Raw genomic sequence first — 16,453 nt, forward strand, 5'->3', positions numbered from 1 at the left:
TTGCCTCGATTGAGGAGTTCGGGAGAAGGACGTCTGGACTCCGTCACTGAGGAGGAAACACATTATTCGTTTACTTCAGAAACAGACCAGTTTGCCCAGTTTTGCCCAGGATTCTGGTCAGGACCTCACTGTTTATCTAATCGTTCTCTTCTTCTGATTAACACCTGAAGTTAAATCCTTGTGCACACATTTAACACTGAATATCAAAACATGTGAGATATTTGCTGCTCAGTTTATTATTGTTTTTATTCACTTTGGTTCTGCCTCTGTTCTCCGTCTTCAAACACACGATTAAAAAGTGTCTCACTCACTTTTTGTGTTGAATGTCTCCATATTTTCAAACGAATGCGACAGAAGCGACAGTCTAGTGTTTCTGTCAGATAAAAGTGTGTTTGTTTGTGCAGGTTTTGGCCAGTTTTTAAAGATTGGATTGTGTAAATTTAAGTTATTTTAGGTTTTGGTTCCCGGGACTTTCCTGTACGAACCTGTCCTGGACTCAGCTGTTCAGAAGTAGTCTGAATCTGAAAGTTTGTATCTGGATCAGGGTGATCCAATCCAGTGAAAAACCAGAAAAGAAAGACGGGTGACTTGATCCTGGATAGCAAAACATGGGATTTCCAGATCCGGATCATTCTGATGCAGATTTAACCTTTTTGATTACGTCCACACGATCCACATGAGCAGAGAGAAAAATATCATTTCTTTTCATAGAAATGAGTTTCCTGTTGCATTCCTCACACACTGTGCAGCAATATTTTCATTCAGGGACGCACACGAGCCAAACAGGTTCTGGGAAGATGTTTCAACATGCAGTCCTTTAAACTTACCACTCGCTTTGTAAAGGCTTCTAGTACTTATTGATTAGGAAGAATTAAATGTTACTATCAACAAGTCATTAATAAATCACCAGTAAGAAAAAAGTGTTACTAGTAAGAATCAAAATGATACTAGTACCTGTCGCTCTGACCCTAATGAACAGGTACTCGTGTTTAAATAAAAGATACTAGTAAATAATAGATACTAAGAAATAATAAATAAGTACTGGTAGCTTTTAAATAGCGAGTGGTAAGTTTTAAAGAATAAATGTTAAATGGTGTGTCATAAACAGGTCAGGAGTTTTAATCTTTAACAAGCTGCAACTATTAATTCTATTCAGCTTATTTGTCAAACAACAATATTGCAAAAGCTACAAATAAATTACAAAAGAACATTTCATACAGTTCATTACAAAAATAAATAATGTGTTAAAATAATAATAATAAATAAAATAAAACTTTTAAAAATAAATAAATAAAATAGAAAGCATGTGTGTTGTGAATTCAATTCATATTAGTCCAGTAATAGATTGAAAGAAAATTGTATTTTGATAATTTTGACAACTATTTTGATAAATGATTAATAGTTTTAGTCGTTTTGCGAAGTAAAAATGTCAAACATTTGCTGGTTTCAGAGTCTTTTTTAACTGTTGTTTGGACAAAAAGGGGCGATTTGACGACATCGCTTTGGAATCTGGACATTTTATAGACCAAACGATTAATCGTGGCAATAATCTGCAGATGAATTCAAGTTATTTTAGTTCTTGTTGTTTTATGTAACATGTTGTGACAAATGCTGGAGTAGAAGCATTAAACAGAAAGGAGTGAGACAGAAACACCGTAAACCTTGTTCTGAGCGGGATGGAGACATTTTATTAAGGGTGAGAGCTGGGAGCCTGCAGCCTTCAGGGGCTGCAGCCTTCAGGGGCCTGCAGCCTTCAGGAGCCTGCAGCCTTCAGGGGCCTGCAGCCTTTAGGGGCCTGCAGCTTTCGGGCCCCTGGACATCAGACATGCGGGTCTGAACACGCCTGCGGGTCCTGGTGTCCTCCATGAGATCGAGTCTGCGGGGAACCGGGGGCCGCAGCTCTGAGAGATGCGAGTGATCGTGATTCATCCGCACAGCTCGCTGCTTCCTTTCTCCCGACGCACGGAGGAGGGAGGGACGCGTCCCAATCCGCACACCTGCCGCCTCCGTCACCCTGAGCGGTCCGACTCAGGAGCGCAGCTGCCGCTACGCCGTCAGTGTGCGAGCCACACCAGCTCCCCGGTGTTAAAGCAGTCAATATAAAGATCTCTGTGAAGTGAGAGTCCTGGTAGTGTGGCAGGAGGAGCCCGGGTGGAGGAGGTGGCTTGTTCTGAAGTGGACGCGGCCGGGTCAGCTGACAGTCCGCTCCTGCCGCCGACATCTTGCCTCCGACCGGAGGAGACAGGAGAGTCCGGGTTTCACGGTCAAACGTCCTAATGGAGAGACTTCAGAGCCGGAGCGGATCTCTGTGAGCAGCCCGGAGACTCAACAGCATCTCTGTGGAGCGGGTAAGGACCTGGCGGACAGCTAACACCGCCCGCCTGTCTCTCTCTCCCCGCCCGTCTGTCTGAACTGCAGCAGCGGCGGAGCGACCGCTGCGGTAACGTTAGCAGGTGTTGCTAATAGCTAGTCGTCGTCAACGAACAGCCATTTAAAAAAATCTGATTTTCAGTGATGGATTGCTCATCAATACCGGCTCCTTCTGTGTAGGTCGTGATTTAATATCTGTTATAAGTCAGAAGGGACCTCGTTTAAATTCGGCACATTCTAACAGCACTTGTGTTAAATATTATTGCGACTTTTCAGCCGAGCAACTAACTGTTAGATCGATAAATGCCGCTATTTTCAGCGACGTCGAAATGTTACGTGACTGGGCGGTATCGTCAGCCAGTGGGTGTCATTCACCGTATATAAGTCTATATCCTTCACAAATACGTATTTAATGTTCGTTTATTTGTATGCCGGAAGTACCAGAACACCCTACATTTACCAACAGTTAGTGTCTTTATATGTTATTTGTGTAACGCAGTAAAAATACATGAAAACACATTAAAATGTCAGATTTTTAAATGGAGTTCTGAATGCTATATCACGTATCTGCGAGCTTTCACCGCTGCAGAGGAACAGATTGTATTTCTTTTTTACTATGTTCAATTAGATTTGTGGGATGATGATAACAGCAGCTAAGCTAACAGGCTGCTCTAATGTTGAACCTGTTTTTAATTAGCTAATTTAGCACAGCAGCTTAATGCTGTTATATATATATATATATATATATATATATATATATATATATATATATATATATATATCTGACACATTCAGGGAATAATCAAATTAAAACATCAAGGTCAAAATCAGGAGAGAAGAAGTGAAACCTTAATTTAAAAGTAAGAAATTAGAAATGTTAAGACCGAAATGATAAATTATCTGATCATTTAAAAAAAAAAAAATCAAAATGTTGTCTTGCTAATTTCTGCTTAGAATAAAAAGTTAAATCTACTGTGACTTCATATGTCGTAAATCATGACATCATCATTTAGCGAGTCATTAACTGCCACCACAGAAGAAGATCACAGACTATATTCTGCATTAGATTATATTCATAGATCAGGTTTCATCCTCTCTAATAATACTCTTCCTCTCTGTCCACAGCTCTGACTGACGGGCGTCAGCCATGATTGGTGGACTCTTTATCTACAACCACAAGGGGGAGGTGTTGATCTCCAGGGTGTACCGCGATGACATCGGGTGAGTCCTGCAGGCCGGCGCTGAGATGCCCCTGAGCTGAGACAGAAAGTGTGTTCAGGGTCAGCGAGGACGGCGAGGGTGTGTTCAGGGACAGAGAGTAGGATTGCACAACATATTGACCCAAGATCGTTATCGCTATATCACATTGCACAATATCATATCGAAAATGTAGCAGGAAGTAGGTCTGGGCAGTATATGAGGTACACGGATATGAAATTAGACAATACCGTTTATACTGATAGTTGATGTTGAGTTAATTAATATGTTTCCGTAACGTCCTGCCAGCGTTTGCTCCTCTCTCTCCCTCGCCGCGCAGCCCCGCCCCTCCCTCTGCGTCTGCATGCAGCCGTCTGGCTCGCAAACTCACGGGGGACACCGTGATTGGTCGAAACTGTTAAAGATCTGGCTTGTAAGAAGAAAAACACGGTTCATTCACGGCGCCCAGGTTAGACGACACACTGTAGTATTTAACAGAGAAACACGGTGATCACGTTACAAGTCGCGACACCGTGGAGATTTTACAAGAGCGGACCAGGTAGAGCGACAGTGAACTCACCAGTCAGATGTTATCCGTTAACGACCACGTTGGTTTTATTTTGATAGGCTACGTCGTCAACACGCCTCCTTAACATGCTGCTCAAGTTCAGTAACTTTATACAGCCTAGCCTGCTACTGATGGCGAAAGTCAGCGAAGCGGCCACGCAGGGAGAGAGAGACGGTGAAGCTGCACGGTACCAGCTCTACTCGCCTTTTTGTTGTACTAATGTGTCTTTACATTCTGAGGAATGTTGAAACGTTTTAACTCAAATCAGGAGACAGCTGTTTGTGGGTCGCTGGTGTGTGTGTGTGTGTGTGTGTCGCATCGAACATTACGTGGCGGCTGTTGTGTGTGGCGTTGCTACGACGACCAGCTACACTGAGGGGAGCTATCTGCAATGGAAAACGGAGGACGGCCAAACCGAGGCGAGTTGAGCTGGTGCTGGTAATGGCTGCTTGCAGCAGAGGTCTGTGAGTGCGAAGAGAACTGAAGGAGGCGAATTCAATAAGTGATACTTAAGATGGAGAATCAAGTATCAATAAAACGGTGAAATTAAATAAATAAATAAAAATATTAAAACACACGGCTAAGAATGACCTCATCTCCGTGTGTCCATGAGTCGAGCTGAAATGAACCACTTAGACCTGAACCAGAAATGAGTCCGGACTCTGTGTTCTGATGAATCTGAACCCTGCAGCTTTTAAATCAGGAGGTCCGGCAGTGAAGCTCGCCGCACTCTGCTTCCTGTCACTTAGAAGGGCCGCAGGTGGACTTCCCCTTCATCGATCAGCTGTTCAGGTTTGTAACACACACCCCCCCTCCAGGCGGTCTGAGTCGGTCCTCTGTGCTGCATCCTCCATTTCACTGTTGCTGTGATGCAGGGAGCCTGTTGCTAGGCAACAGCAGTGTGGCGCTGAGCCCTGCTGCGGCAACAGGAAACCCCTCAGAGTGATGAGGTCACCTCAGTCTTTAACAACACGGCTGCCGAGGAGCCGCACAGAGGGACGGGTCTTCTTTGATTAAGGCGGCGTGTTTGAGAGTTATGGCGCGTGACGCTCAGCTGCTCGCCGTCGGCTTCACTCCTGTACCGATGTGTTTGGTTAAAAGCTCCAGAACAAGCGAGTAAGTGGACCTTGAGTAGAGGTGGTCCAGGTGTGAATAATGACATCACAGACGGCGAGGCGAGCTCATGGTGTCGTTAATCTATGAATCAACGTTCTCCTGCTGTCCTTCAGCGGGATGTTTTGAAACATTAAAACTGATAAAACGTAAAGAACAAGTACTTCTTTCTGCTGCAGAACCTTAAAGGAACCGAGCAGAACGTTTCCAGGCGTCCATGTTGACCCGCTACAGGAAGTGACCTTTACGTCCTCTCGTCTCTTTCTCCAGGAGAAATGCGGTGGACGCGTTCAGAGTTAACGTCATCCACGCCAGGCAGCAGGTCCGCTCGCCGGTCACCAACATCGCCCGGACCAGCTTCTTCCACGTCAAACGCTCCAACATCTGGCTGGCGGCGGTCACCAAGCAGAACGTCAACGCCACCATGGTGTTCGAGTTCCTTTACAAGATGTGCGACGTCATGTCCGCCTACTTCGGCAAGATCAGCGAGGAGAACGTGAAGAACAACTTCGTCCTGATCTACGAGCTGCTGGACGGTGAGCTGCCTCACGGACGCCAAGAAGCGCTGTAAACCCTAAACAGGAAGTGACCCGTCCCCGCCTCACGAAGACGTCATCGCTCTGCCGCGCTGTTGTTTTTTTAGGTTTTGATTTTTGTAAGCGTTGGATGAGAAAATCAAAACCTAAAGAAAATACGGCGCTGGCAGGAGTCGTCTCTGCTGCAGATCTGTCCTGCTGTTGGTTGTTTGTTTGTTGTCTCTTTGTGTCTGTGTTTGTTTGTTTGTTGTCAGTTTGTTTGTTGTCTCTTTGTTTGTTTGTTGTCAGTTTGTTTGTTGTCTCTTTGTGTCTGTTTGTTTGTTGTCTCTTTGTGTCTGTTTGTTTGTTGTCTCTTTGTGTATGTTTGTTTGTTGCCTCTTTGTGTATGTTTGTTTGTTGTCTCTTTGTTTGTTTGTTTGTTTGCTGTCTGTTGTTTGTATGTATGTTTGTTTGTTTCTTTGTGTTTGTTTGTTTGTATTTATGTTTATTGTTGTCAGTTTGTCTCTTTGTGTTTGTTTGTTTGTTTGCTGTCTGTTTGTTGTTTGTTTGTATGTATGTTTGTTTGTTGTCTTTGTGTTGGTTTGTTGTAACCGTCTTTGTGTCCTGCAGAGATCTTGGACTTTGGTTACCCTCAGAACTCAGAGACTGGAGCTCTGAAGACCTTCATCACTCAGCAGGGCATCAAGAGTCAGGTAGGAGCAGAAGGTTAATGTGCTTTTAATGTGAAAGATCAACAGGAAGTGTTCAGTGACAGCATAGACAGACATTTATCAGCCAATGAGAAGAGTGAACTGTTTCCTGTTGTTTTTTTTTGTTTTTGTTTTTTTTCCTTCCTGCTCGCCTGCATCGTCCTGCAGCACCACGTGAGTCCACCTGTCCTACCTGTTTACTGTTTCACTGTTGTTGTACTTCAGTCCAGTACTCCTAACACTAACACCCCCCCCCCCAGACCAAAGAGGAGCAATCTCAGATCACCAGTCAGGTGACGGGGCAGATCGGCTGGAGGAGAGAGGGAATCAAGTACAGACGCAACGAACTCTTTCTGGACGTCCTGGAGAGCGTCAACCTGCTCATGTCCCCGCAAGGTACCAACGTGTACTAATGTGTACTAACATGTACTACGGGGTTGCTGTCAGAGTACTAACGTGTACTACAGGGTAGCTGTCAGAGTACTAACGTGTACTACAGGGTAGCTGTCAAAGTACTAACGTGTACTACAGGGTAGCTGTCAGAGTACTAACATGTACTACAGGGTAGCTGTCAGAGTACTAACGTGTACTAACATGTACTACAGGGTAGCTGTCAGAGTACTAACATGTACTACAGGGTAGCTGTCAGAGTACTAACATGTACTACAGGGTAGCTGTCAGAGTACTAACATGTACTACAGGGTAGCTGTCAGAGTACTAACGTGTACTACAGGGTAGCTGTCAGAGTACTAACATGTACTACAGGGTAGCTGTCAGAGTACTAACATGTACTACAGGGTAGCTGTCAGAGTACTAACATGTACTACAGGGTAGCTGTCAGAGTACTAACGTGTACTACAGGGTAGCTGTCAGAGTACTAACGTGTACTACCAGACCAGAGAGACGCTGTAACACGGTGGTAAAGTGCATCATCACATCAGCCAATCATAATGCAGCATGACATCATTGTTGTTGTTGTCAGTGAGGAGCAGCTGTGTTAGAAACAGCTGGAGAGGAAGAAGCGCCGCACTGAGCCACCAGAGGGCGACAGCACACCCTAACAGCCTGCGTGTGTGTGTGTGTGTGTGTGTGTGTGTGTGTGTGTGTGTGTGTGGTGTGTGTGTGTGTGTGTGTGTGTGTGTGTGTGTGTGTGTGTGTGTGTGTGTGTGTGTGTGTGTGTGTGTGTGTGTGTGTGTGTGTGTGTGTGTGTGTGTGTGTGTGTGTGCGCGCGCGTGCAGGTCAGGTGCTCAGCGCTCACGTCTCCGGCCGGGTGGTGATGAAGAGCTACCTGAGCGGGATGCCTGAGTGTAAATTTGGGATGAACGACAAGATCGTCATCGACAAGCAGGGAAAAGCAGGGAGCTCTGAGGACGGCGGCAAGAGGTCAGAGGTCACACAGGACGCTCACACTCACACACCTGCATCACCTGCAGGCTGCGCGGCTCTCTGAGCTCCTTATATGGTCACTTCCTGTCTGTCTCAGTCAGCTGATCCGGCTCTTCTCACTGAAAGCTCCTGTTTTGCTGGCGTGAGTTTGTTTCACAGCACCAAGCTTTTGAACGTACGTGTGACTCGAATAAAACCTGGATGGAGTTTTAAGGAGGGCTGGGTATCGTTTTATTTTATTGAGTCTGGGTTCTGGTTCCTTCGCCACAGATCCTCCTCGCTCCTCGTCCCCTTCATGTCTCTAAAGTGAAAGGAGTCTCTGTCCTAGAGGGGGCGTCTCTGGGACTCGTCTCATCTGTAGCCATCGTCGGTTTCCCTTCAGTATAAAAGTTGAACGTCGGCTCACCTGTGTTTTGTACCTGAGGCGTCGCTGCTGTTAGCGTTAGCTGGATCTGGGAGAGCGCGACACGTTGAACACGGTGAAGCGTTCCTTCAGATTCACGCCGTGTTGAAGGAAACACTTCGTCACGTCGGAGCTGCTTCCTCTCCCGCACCGAACCTCCTGACTGCAGCTGCTGCAGTTTGTTAGTGAAGCTGAGCCAAACTTTGGAGCGTTTGCTGCGGTCCGCCACGGTCCAGGACCGGAACCAGAAGCACTCTCTTCTTCACGCTTTGTTTACGGAACACATGAAGTGACGTTCAGATTAGAAACGTCTCTGCCGGGTTTCAGTCTTTGAGATCTGTTTCAGTTATTTTAGACTTCTGTTTATTCCCGTTAAATCGGTGGTTTTCCAGTAGGAGTTCTGAACTGACCCGCCTCTTTCTCTCTTCCTCAGCGGTAACAGTCGATAGCGATCGACGACTGCACCTTCCACCAGTGTGTTCGCCTCAGTAAGTTCGACTCGGAGCGCAGCATCAGCTTCATCCCTCCAGACGGAGACTACGAGCTCATGAGGTCAGAGGTCACTCAGCACACAACACTGGTTCACCTGACAGCAGCGCACAGCGTGAGACGCTCTGTCTGTCTGCAGGTACCGGACCACCAAAGACATCATCCTGCCGTTCAGGGTCATCCCTCTGGTCCGGGAGGTCGGTCGCACCAAGCTGGAGGTCAAAGTCGTCATCAAGTCCAACTTCAAGTCGTCGCTGCTGGCTCAGAAGATCGAGGTATGATGTCCAGGTTCAACTTTCACAACCTTTATTTAAATCAGAGCAGGAAGTAAATCTGACCCATAAAACCAGAGGAGAGCTGAAACTGAGGCTGCGTTCCAAACCGCCTTCTGCGCTAGTAGCACGTACTGATCTGGCCTAAATGCAGAGTGCAGTATGCAAACAAAAGCCAAATCTGCAGTGTGCCAAAAATACCCGGAAGGCGCACTGATTCGGGAAAAATCTCCAGTACGCATCGGACCAGTCTACCTCATGTTCTGTGTCCCATAATGCAAAGCGTTAGAACTGTAACAAAAACCGGTCTGTTGTGTGGAGGACAGCCACACAACTTGGTTTACAGTTTTCACACGCTGTTTGTCGCACAGAGATTTCAAATATCGTCAGTTTTAGGAAAATTGTTGGCGAATGTGCTGGAATGTTTTCAGAGTCGAGAAGCACCGCGAGCTAACGTGCCGGGCCGCCAGCTGACGCAGCTCTTCTCACCGCTGTCTTTACATTCTGAGTAATGTTGGAACGTTTAACTTAAATCAAGAGACATCTGACGGACCGGAAGTAGTTTGAAAGGAGACGGTTGCTGTTGTTGCTTTATTATTATCATAGTTGTTAGTGGAATGTTAACAGGTGTCGTTACATTACTTGCTTTTTATTTTATATAATTTTATTGATGCACCAATAAATCAAAGCAAACGTCTGCTACAGATCAGCTGCAGCTTTGTTCTCTTTACATGAGATAAAAGAAAAAGAAGTTTTAAGTGTTCGTACATAGAAATTCCTCCTTTTGTTCCAATTTTGAAAACCGGAAACTGGCTTAGCCTGGCCTGACGTACTGCAAAATAAACCAATTTAGCAGTTTCATACTGCATACTGGATGCAGTACATGCTGCAGTATACAGTACATACTGGATGCTGCAGTTGCTAGTAGTATGTAGTAGGCGGTTCTGAATACAGCCACCGACTTTAATTGATACAAATCCACTAATTTGATAAATGATTTTCTTTTACAAAAATGTTTATATGTGACTCTTCTTTGAGATCTTTTTGTTTTGGTTATTTATTTGGTATATTTATCTATTTATCATATTTTTCCTACATATTAATATAAATTATTGTGTATATATTATTCCTAATAATAAGCTCTTTCGGAAAGTGTGAAAGAGACGCTGTAGTTTGGAGAAACCCTGACGAAAACTGACCGATCTGATTGAACCCCCCCCCAAGTTCGGATCCCCACCCCCCTGAACACCAGCGGGGTTCAGCTCATCTGCATGAAGGGAAAAGCAAAGTACAAAGCGAGCGAGAACGCCATCGTCTGGAAGTAAGTGATCTCCGTCTGCTGGGTCTTTATTTAGAGTTCTCCTTCAGGACCAACACAGACCCTTATTATCCCTGATATCAGCTGATCGATCAGACAGCAGAGAGATCAGCTGGGTGCTATTTAAATCAAACTGTGATAACAGGGCAGCCGAGCCCCCGCTGAAGTTAGAAATGTGGTATCTGAGGTGGAGCTCAGTAAATAAATATGATGGCTGAGTGAAATGTTTCTGTACTCTGGTGCTAAATATGAATAGGGAGACAAAATAGTTTGTTTTTTATCGTGATATTCATCATTGAACTATACTTTCTTCTTACTTGAAGACAAATAAAACAACTCTAGGTTACGCTATCTTAGCTTAGCAGTTAATTTAAATGAATGGGTTGGAAGTGAACACTGTCTCTGTTTCATCTCTCATTGGTTAGAGACTTAGAGGTATGACGTGCTGACCTCTGCTGTAGGACACAGCTGTAGTCTGTGCTGCTGCTGATGTGTTCAGCCGGATCGATAGTTGGACCTGAGGTGAGCAGTAAAACCCGTCAGTGCTGACGAAGAGATCAGAGCAGCTCTGCACCTTCAGCGCGAACACCACCTCCGGCTGCTGCAGCCACGTCAGCACAACACCTCAGCATTACCTCATCATGCTGCTTTCTGAAAGCTGCAGCAGGCGGGAAACTCTGAGACCACAGGAGGCTCTGCGGTGTCGGGGTGTTACATTATAACGGGTCCTGACAGTTTGACTTTCAGTTCTGTTACTAATCAAACTGTTCAGTCCAACTCTGTACTTAGATAGTTTAGGAGGAACCTGCGCAGAGAGGTTCCTCTTACACTATCAAGTATTACCAAGCAGGAACCTCCGGGTCTGAAAGTGAAGCCTTAAACCTGCGTCCTCTCCTGCAGCCAGCAGGGGGCGACTCCAGCGTCTGCAGAAAGAAGTGTGATTGTATTGATGTCTGTGAGAAAATGTTTCTACTTGTCAGCTGATTTATTCCTGAGTTTTATCATCTTGATTACTCGTTGAATCGTTTGGTCTTTAAAACAGAAAGTAGTGAATAAACAGACGGTAGATAGTCTTTCGACCAGCGCTGATGTGTTGACGTGTGCTGATGTGTGTTGCAGGATAAAGCGCATGGCGGGGATGAAGGAGTCTCAGATCAGCGCAGAGATCGAGCTGCTACCGACTAACGACAAGAAGAAGTGGGCTCGACCTCCGATCTCCATGAACTTTGAGGTCAGAACAGAAACCTGTACCCTGCGATGGCAGGATATAGACCAATGTAGGCGGGATGTAGGCCGATGTAGACGGGATGGTAGATGATGTAGAGATGTAGATGGGATGTAGATGATGTAGACGGGAGGTAGATGATGTAGACGGATGTAGGCCGATGTGATGCCGTAGATGTGTCACAGCGCCTCCTGCAGCGCCAAAGAGGAGCAGCAGGTGTCTCTGAACACTGATGCTGTTCTTCTTTCAAACAGATAAACATGGTGTGCTGCTTCACTAACTCCTCCTCTCCGCCTCCTCCTCAGGTGCCATTCGCTCCGTCAGGTCTTAAGGTCCGGTACCTGAAGGTGTTCGAGCCGAAGTTGAACTACAGCGATCATGACGTCATTAAATGGGTTCGTTACATCGGACGCAGCGGCATCTACGAGACTCGCTGCTGACCCCTCCACCGCCGCTCCCGGGGCTGATGGGAAGGAATTGTTGTTGTTGTCCTCTACAGATCTGTGTGTGTTTATTCAGTACAAAGTTTAATCCCCACTTATTCCAAATGTCAGACGCTCAGCCAATCACATTCCAGAAACAGCTCAGCTGGCTCAGAGCCCAGTGTACCTGACAGAAAGGAGACCTGGACTGCGTCCGAAAAGTCAAAAAATCTTAAACCTTTCCTCGACCTCGATGGAAAACGTCACGAGGTCAAGGAAAGATGTGAAGGAGAATCCAGAAGGACTCAGAGAATCCGGCTGCTCATTTCTAGGCAACGTAAATATGTGACAGCGGATGTTACTGACGTGATGAAACTACAATGTTCTGAAGATGGACTACAGAAAGCGCATCTCTGACTCTGCGCCCCGTGTTGTTGTAATGCAGGCCGTCTAAAGGTGGACAACACGGTGGAATATCAGCTTCATAACCAAGATAGCAAAAAGGCCTGTAGGTACCAGTCACCAAATAAAGGACCGGGTCGTCAACCTCCTGTGAATCCCAGTTATTGTCTGTAAACAGTGTTTCCCACAGAATGACAGCGTAACTGGGGCGAGAGAGAGAGAGAGAGCGAGCGAGCGAGAGGAGGTGCTGAGTGAATATAAGCGCTGCCCGCAGCTCTGTGATCAGAAACGATTTTACCCATAGTCCAGTAACAAAAATCAATATGTTGGCGTTCAGCTTTGATAATGCGATCAACAATCCTTTCCTTTGGTAACGGGTGGTCCGGTGTACCCTATGCTAAAGGAGATATGAAGGAAGCATTGAGGCTCCTTTCCTCAGCTTTTAGAGAATTAAACAGCTGAATTACTTCCAGGTCACTTCACTCAGTCAGAACCTTCCTGAGCAAAAAAGACTTTTCGGACGCAGCCCTGGACTGAGATAGACCAGGTTTTAACTAATCAAGACCTTCTGGCTCGTATGACGTCAGCAGACCCACAGAGACCTCCTTGTAGAACCAGTGCTGCTGCTGTTTTTAGATTACATGTGAGCAGCAGAGGGAGGACAAACCAGGAACCTCAGCTGCACCTGAAACCCAGAAATAAGGAGCAGAGTGAAGTAGAAATAAAATGACCTGTTAGAAGAAGGGTAATGTAGTAATACCCCCCCCCCCCCCCCCCCCCCCCCCGACGCTCAGAGTGAGTCCTCCTGTCTTGTAGTAAGTCTGTGTGGTTACCCAGCATGCCTCAGTCTCACTCTGTTTAAACACATTTGCCTCAGTGTTTTTTTTATTTTACTAAAATTCTGAATTCGTCTCTAGTAAAAAGTTGTTTTATTTTAATTTTTTACAGTTTTTGTACCCAGATGCTGTGCGTACCTGTGAATCTGAACCCTGTGTGTGAGCAGCTCAGTACTTCCTGTCAGACAGCGGTGTCTCTGTGCTGCCTGTCTCAAGTTATTTTGCCAAAATCTTTTGTTTTCTGAATAAAATCAATGCGACTGAAGTTTCTGTGTAATAAGAACATCCTGGTGACTTCATGGGGAATCCAGTTAATATTCTCCAGCCTGCCAACCACTCCGTGTTTTAGCCAAAGTCAAAATCAACTCTGGATGAAGGATTCAGATCTGTACCTAGAGGTTAAACTACTAATACCTCACTGTGTAAATACTCTGTTACTAGTAAAAGTACTGCAATGAAAATGTTACTTCAGTAAAAGCATGTAAGTATAATCAGGAAAAGGTACTTCAAGCATTAAAAGTACTTCATGTCGTACGGTTCCACATCAGGTTCTTCCTCCTCCTCATTACCATAAAGCAGGATGTTAAGTGCCGTCACAGTTACCCAGATCCCAAAGAGACGCCTTTAAAACCAGCAGTCCAAAGATCCGGGTTCTCATAAATAAATAAATTAAAATAGAGAAAAGCAGCAAATGTTTTTACATGAAAACTGTCTCATCTCCCTGTCAGTCTGATACTATAGCTGGACTATAAACTGTTAAACATCAGATTTTATAAACTCTTCATGTGTAAAAATCTGACTTTGTAAAGTAATTGAAGTTGTCTGATAAATGTAGTGAAGGAAAACTTACAAGATCTCCCTCTGAGATGGAGAAGAAGGAGAAAGTGGCCTCTAATTTGTGCTTGAGTAAATTTACCTAGTTACTGGCCACTTTTCATAACCCTCCGAATACAAAACAAACATTTAAAATACTAAAACCCACTGAGCAGGTTGCTCAGCTACTCAGCCTCTGGCTCAAGCACACTTCAGGGTCCAAAACAAGCCACTCACCAAATGTGAGTAAAAAGTACTTTGGTGAATAAAATAAATGGCTGAAATCGGAATCAGCTTTACTGCCAGGTAGGTTTACACCTTTATATACAGTCTATGGTTCATGCATACAGAGATCTGCTGTGGTGTTTTGGTGCAGAACAAACAGTCAGTAGAAAATCCACTGCTCAGAAACATTGAGGGAACTTTTAATCATCAGAGTACAACATCATGTCAGGTAAACTCAATCTGTCCAATCAGGAAGCAGAAGCTATTGTGAATCAAATTTGGTGAAGTCAAAATGACGTCCATGTGTCCGAGGTCCTCTAGGGGGATCTGTGGTCGACGTGGTGAACCTTAAGCTGCCTGCCGCATCATCAGCATTTCTTTATTTGTTTAAAAGGGACGGGATACAGTAAAAGATGTACAACAAAAAACGTTTCCATTTGATGCACCGTACCAAATTATAGCTTCAAGCTAATTCACATCGGCAGTCCCCTGGCAGGTTGTAGTTAACAACAACACAGTGTGCTAAGGCTGACCAGTTCATTAGCACGCCACCAAGGTCATCGTCAAGTAGCATCCTAGTCATATGGTGATGTCCACCAAAACAATCCCAACTTTGACTCTGATCCAGCATAAATGGTTTGGCGGTGGGTCCGTGATGGTCTGGGAAGGCATATCCTTGGAGCCTGGGTTCCTCCTGGTGCAGTGAGTCCTGGGTTGGGTCCTGGGTTCCTCCTGGTGCAGTGAGTCCTGGGTTGGGCCCTTGGTTCCTCCTGGTGCAGTGAGTCCTGGGTTGGGCCCTTGGTTCCTCCTGGTGCAGTGAGTCCTGGGTTGGGCCCTTGGTTCCTCCTGGTGCAGTGAGTCCTGGGTTGGGCCCTTGGTTCCTCCTGGTGCAGTGAGTCCTGGGTTGGGCCCTGGGTTCCTCCTGGTGCAGTGAGTCCTGGGTTGGGTCCTGGGTTCCTCCTGGTCCAGTTGGTGAGTTTGGTTTCATTGACTCAACGAATTCTACAAAGTACAGTAAAGTTTTTGAACTTCCAACTATTTTGTTCATCGAGATCTGATGTGTAATTTAGGTTTTCCCTTAATATATTTGAGCAGTGTATAAGATAAGATAAAGCAGGTCCAGGACCAGAAATATAACATTGACAATAAAATATAAATCATGTTAAAGAAGAATAGAGAACATGTGAAATATGTTTGTTGTTTAAAAGGAGGTCTGTCACCACCAATAATCCTCAACGTCACTAACGAACATCACAGTTATACAATCATTCAGAGGAAAAGCAACAACACCCGGTGAACCAGCAGCTGCTTTCAGACCTACGACCCAACATACCAGGAACCAGCAAGTGAACCAGCCGCTGCCTTCAGTCCTATGACCCAACATACCAGAAACCAGCCGGTGAACCAGCCGGTGAACCAGCCGCTGCCTTCAGTCCTATGACCCAACATACCAGAAACCAGCCGGTGAACCAGCCGGTGAACCAGCCGCTGCCTTCAGTCCTATGACCCAACATACCAGAAACCAGCCGGTGAACCAGCAGGTGAACTAGCAGGTGAACCAGCAGCTGCCTTCAGTCTATGATCCAACATGCCAGTGAACCAGCCGGTGAACCAGCAGCTGCTTTCAGACCCACGACCCAACATACCAGGAACCAGCAAGTGAACCAGCCGGTGAACCAGCCGCTGCCTTCAGTCCTATGACCCAACATACCAGTGAACCAGCAGGTGAACCAGCAGCTGCTTTCAGACCTACGACCCAACATACCAGGAACCAGCCAGTGAACCAGCAGATGAACTAGCAGGTGAACCAGCAGCTGCCTTCAGTCTACGACCCAACATACCAGAAACCAGCTGGTGAACCAGCAGCTGACTTCAGTCCTACGATCCAACATACCAGGAACCAGCAGGTGAACCAGCAGCTGCCTTCAGTCTATGATCCAACACCAGGAACCAGCCGGTGAACCAGCAGATGAACTAGCAGGTGAACCAGCAGCTGCCTTCAGTCTACAACCCAACATACCAGGAACCAGCAGGTGAACCAGCAGCTGCCTTCAGTCTACGATCCAACATACCAGGAACCAGCCGGTGAACCAGCAGATGAACTAGCAGGTGAACCAGCAGCTGCCTTCAGTCTACAACCCAACATACCAGAAACCAGCCGGTGAACCAGCAGCTGCCTTCAGTCTACA

The 16,453-nt window shown here is 45.9% G+C and overlaps 1 protein-coding gene across 1 annotated transcript; it reads left to right on the top strand.

Annotated features, from left to right (window-relative positions):
- The first annotated feature begins 2,208 nt into the window (after positions 1 to 2,208).
- Positions 2,209 to 13,491, top strand: LOC119903365 (AP-2 complex subunit mu-B-like). The gene is made up of 12 exons (XM_038719509.1): positions 2,209 to 2,348; positions 3,496 to 3,591; positions 5,519 to 5,784; positions 6,394 to 6,476; positions 6,642 to 6,647; positions 6,734 to 6,869; positions 7,712 to 7,920; positions 8,705 to 8,814; positions 8,891 to 9,026; positions 10,247 to 10,344; positions 11,461 to 11,572; positions 11,872 to 13,491. The coding sequence occupies exons 2-12, from the start codon at positions 3,518 to 3,520 to the stop codon at positions 12,004 to 12,006; spliced, it is 1,365 nt and encodes a 454-aa protein (XP_038575437.1). The 5' UTR covers positions 2,209 to 2,348; positions 3,496 to 3,517; the 3' UTR covers positions 12,007 to 13,491.
- Positions 13,492 to 16,453: the final 2,962 nt, after the last annotated feature.

The sequence above is a fragment of the Micropterus salmoides genome, unplaced genomic scaffold (assembly GCF_014851395.1).
Source record: "Micropterus salmoides isolate LMB-PRFRI ecotype aquatic unplaced genomic scaffold, ASM1485139v1 Ms_hic_scaffold_1482, whole genome shotgun sequence".
NCBI lineage: Eukaryota > Metazoa > Chordata > Actinopteri > Centrarchiformes > Centrarchidae > Micropterus > Micropterus salmoides.